This window comes from Mus pahari, chromosome 9 (genome assembly GCF_900095145.1).
Source record: "Mus pahari chromosome 9, PAHARI_EIJ_v1.1, whole genome shotgun sequence".
NCBI classification, from domain to species: Eukaryota; Metazoa; Chordata; class Mammalia; order Rodentia; family Muridae; genus Mus; species Mus pahari.
Genome location: NC_034598.1, coordinates 59,455,518 through 59,460,078, shown reverse-complemented (window position 1 = coordinate 59,460,078; position 4,561 = coordinate 59,455,518). Strand labels below are relative to the sequence as shown.

At 43.7% G+C, this 4,561-nt stretch overlaps 1 protein-coding gene across 1 annotated transcript in view; it reads right to left on the bottom strand.

The window, feature by feature from the left end:
• Positions 1-4,561, bottom strand: part of Cct2 (chaperonin containing TCP1 subunit 2) — a 13,127-nt gene continuing 8,566 nt past the window's right edge. Inside the window, exons 12-16 of the mRNA XM_021204303.2 lie at positions 4,109-4,237; positions 3,884-3,987; positions 3,181-3,280; positions 1,906-2,047; positions 1-274 (exon numbers count right to left, since the gene is read on the bottom strand). Of these exons, the coding sequence (XP_021059962.1) occupies positions 244-274; positions 1,906-2,047; positions 3,181-3,280; positions 3,884-3,987; positions 4,109-4,237 (506 nt within the window). The 3' untranslated portion in view covers positions 1-243. The remainder of the gene's footprint in view (positions 275-1,905; positions 2,048-3,180; positions 3,281-3,883; positions 3,988-4,108; positions 4,238-4,561) is intronic.

The following is a 4,561-nucleotide window of genomic DNA, read 5'->3' as shown; positions in this document are numbered from 1 at the left end:
GCTAAGTAACTGGATTTTTATTTTAATACACAGTATGAGAAATGAACTTGTAAGTCAACTGAATTGTATGGAAAATGAAACAGCAAATAAATTAGACCCATGTTTAACACAGAAGGTCAGCTAAATGTTCAAATGTAAGGCTATCATGGACATGTCAATTCCACAGTCTTCTTTAAAGGTTGAAGTCTTTCAAATACAACTTTGCTGTGAACTGTTCCAGAGTTCAACAGCAAATGGGAATGCTTAACAGGGGTGGTGATCAGGGACACGTTTCCTGTAAGAAAAAAAAAAAATCATCACACTATTAAGGACAAGTAAAAACTGAGAAGTATGGTTTCAACTCTATTTTTATTGACTACAAACACAGCGAGGAGTTCTGCCTCAGTGAAGTCACTGCAGGTCCACTCCCATGAGGCCTGCACCACCACGCAATCACTGTCACTATTAGGAAGACACAGGAAAATTCATGCAGCATGCAAGCCTGTCAGCAGTTCTCAATGTCTGACCCAAACACCTACTTAATGAACAATACACTTCCCAAGATAGGCTAACCTGGTCTTTGCATGCTTTTCATTTTGTGAAGATCAAATCTTAACTGTATATCCGAAGACTAGACTTGAACTTGCAATCATCCTGCCTCGGTCTCTAAGGAACACACTACCACACGTGGCTTATGTCGTGATTTGAATAATGTAAGGATTAGGAAAGTTTATCAAATTCATCAGCTACATTACACCAAAGCCAAAGAACGACTCAGGGGTCCTGGATGCCAACCTCTCAGGCTGCCCACGGCTGAGCTAGCGTGAGGAGAGCCTGCCTGCTGACAATCCCCTCACACCTCACTCTCCAGTGACACACAGGGACAGAGACAGGAGAAGCTGGAGCAAAGGGACAGCAGTGAACTTTTAACTTTATATTTGTTTGTAAAATGCTTTTACACGATGTTTATGTATGTACATATGTATGATGTATGGGTCTATGTATAAAAGATACATTTTAGAATTATACAGTGTGGAAAATGAGGTTTTTAAAAGTCCATGGTATGTGAGATTCAGGGGCAATTAGCGAGCATCCCCAGGAATTCCCAGAAGTCTCAAGGTTACAGAATTTTAAACCTGCCTCTGACAATTTTCCACTTGGATATTCAGGCTTCCTGTAATGGCCGCCGTCTCTGCTCTCTCACAGAATCTGCAAGCTGTACTTCCCGTTTCCCTTTCTGAGGAGGCTTGGCTTCTAAGTAACCTGTTACCGCCCCATACTCTTTCCCTTGGTACCCTGGGCTCACGTTCCCTTCCCTCTCACTGGCAACTGTGCCACCCATGCCACCCCAAGGCAGTATGAACTGACACAACTAAACCTGTCAACCCAAACACAGCCTTCCTTTGTCACAGCAACATGATGCACTTCATTTAACCACTTCTGTGTGAAAGCATTTTAAAGACAATTTAAACCTACAGTGTGAACCTGGAAAGGAACCTTGAGAATGTTTGTGAGCCCCGTGTGGGGCACCTGCCACCTTAGCACTGGAAGCTCAGAGAAGAGGATTCTGAATTGGAAGGCAGCCCAAGTTACACAGCAAGACCATCTCTAAAAACAGAACCACCAAGTCAGGCACACATGCACCTGTAAGGGTACCAAGAAAGCAAGCAGCCTGACTCATCCTGGTACAGGATACTCACATGCTCCTTGATACCTGACCTTCAGAAGCCTGGCTCTTTAACCCTTCCAATGAGTGCCCCTGGCTTCCCAAACCAGTTTCCTCCTAAGCCTTTCTAAGAACTATGACTACTTATTTTAGATAGTTTGTGTATCCGTCCACTAAGATGGAACTGTCCCATTAAACACAACTGTGAAGCCCCCTGGACTTTGCCCTGTGTTTTCCTAGGAGTGCGAGCACTCGGGTACCTGGGTGCTGCTTTGATAATGTTGTCCACTCGCAGGATCACCTCTGCTGCTTCAGCTGCACTCAGAAGAACCTGCCGCTTCACTTGAAAGCTTTCTGTTATGCCCAGTACTGCCATATCGCCGATGGTACCTTCCTTCATGTCTGAAAAAGTAGTTATTAAAGTAAAAACAAAAAGGCATTAAAACATTTCTAATAACTCATAATAAAACTAAAGCTGTTACTGCATCTCACTGCCTGATTTAGCTAGATCCATCTATAAAAGCACTATTTAAAAAAACAAAAAAAACAAAAAAAAAAAACTGGCCAGGTGAGGTGGTGCACGCCTTTAATCCCAGCACTCAGGAGGCAGAGGCAGAGGCAGGCGGATTTCTGAGTTTGAGGCCAGCCTGGTCTACAAAGTGAGTTCGACAGCCAGGGCTACACAAAGAAACCCTGTCTCAAAAAAACAAAACAAAACAAAAAAAACAATAAAAAACCTGACAAGAAAAATTGTTAAGCTGGACAGCGGAGTCGCATGCCTTTAATCCCTGTACTGGGGCAGCAGAGGCAGGCTAATCTCCCGAGTTCAAGGCCAGCCTAGTTTACAGAATGAGTTCCAGGATAGCCAGTCTTGAAACTAAACAAAATGAAAATGACCCCAAACAAACTGCCTTCTAAAGGGCTATTTATATGCATGGAGCAGTGCTGCCTTACCAGAAAGGCTTGTCTGCAGTGGACAGTCCATGAGGAGCCAGCCTGGTAACTGGCCAAAGTACAGGAAACTAACGCCCGAGGGCTCAGCCCTAACTAGGTCTCTGACACACTACAGAACAGGGTAGAAGGAACGTGAGGGGTGAAGGAGTGCTCTAGAATGCTGCCTTCTGGACCTGAGATGCCCAGTGAACCCGTGACTTCAGCAGCAGTGGCCACCTCCACACAGCTAGGCACATTAACTTTCTATCCTGAAGAGGAAGGAGCTCCTAAGATCCATCCCATCCTCACTGAACAGCTACTATGGCTACTGGGGAAGGACGAGTCTTATTCCTCAGGGTAGAGCCTGGATATATATATATATATATATATATATATATATATATCCCATGAGAGCAGGAGAGGAACCTGGGAACAAAGGGTTCAGTGATGGAGAAAGGTGTCAAAAGAAAAAGGGAAGGGGGTGTGACCAGAGTGCATTATGTGCGTATCGATAGATATACAAGGTGGATGTATGTATAACTTATTTTTAATTGGAGAAAATTACTTTCAAAAGTGACTGCAGAAATCCATTTGTTTCTTACCCAGTCCAGCAGTTATATGGCCTTCACTGTGAGCAGCTCGGAGCTGTGCCACCAGATCTGCACTGTCATAGCCCGCATTGTCGGCTATGATGGTCGGCAACTGCAATATGAAAGTGACAAACAGCTTTTACTCTTACCCTCTTGCTCCCCTTCTCTCCCCATTCCCTTCCCCCTTCTCTCCACGTGGTCATAGCTGGACTCTATACTTTCTCCATCTCTCCGCTTTTCTGTGCCTCTACTTCCCTCTTAACTCCCCTCCCTATGCCCCGAATAAACTTTCTATACGAGAGGGGAAAAAAAAAAAAAAAAAAAAAAAAAGCAATAACCAACCACCAAGGACCACACTGTCTCTAACCTAGAAAGACAGCTAAATTTACAGATCTGAAGATCACGAAAAAGCCTGCTTCCTGTTCTTCTTTTTAAAGACAAGCTTTTACTATACAGACAGAGCTGGTCTCACATTTGAGATCCTCTGGCTTCAACCTCCCAAGTGATGGGATTATAGGTGAAGACCATGCCTAGCTGTCTGTTTCTTAATAATAATTCATGATTAGGTATAAAATGTAGAATCAAAATATAAAACATTGTGAACTACTGTATTTTTGTAAGGCAAAGAAAAAAATTTTTTTCTAGGACACAAAAACATATTTAGTTTAAAATCAAGCCCATGAAATGTATGTTCACTTCTCTCTTCATAGCTTACCATTCTCAGGGCTTTCGCAAACGACTCCATTGCTACGGCTTCTTTTCCTGGGGTTCTGCTAGCAAGCTGTGTCACAGCATGGGCCATCAGCATCTCAGAACAGCCTACAAACATAACCCAGTACTTGTTATGCACTCTGCCATCTGTTTCTATAAAGGCAAGACGTTCATATCTAAGTCGGACACAGCGTCAGGAAACAAGCGGTAATACCCTCCAAGTGCTTACCTCCCCCATAAACCGTTCTAGGATCTTTGACAGTCTGGGCAAGAACGCAAAGGGCGTCATGCAGAGATCTTTCAGCTTCATCCAGAATTTGCTGAGTGGCACCACGAAGCACAATGGTGCAAGCCTCACCTAAGGAGAAACGTCACACGTGTCAGTCAGTGACCGCCTAGCCACCCACAGCATCATCTGCACCCCACTACTCATGTAAGGAATGACTAGTCTCGGGCTTTGGTAGCAATGCTTCTCTGCACATATTCATGCTCATAAATGTTCTGAGTCATCAAGAAAAAAACAAAACAAAAAACCTATGCTAAATGTACACATTTCAAAAGGCAGCACCTGACTTTAAGACACTGAAACAAAACATAAAATAGGCTCTCAAAATTTATATTTGCCCTCATAAGACACATATATCCGCCGGGGGTGGTGGCGCACGCCTTTAATCCCAGCACT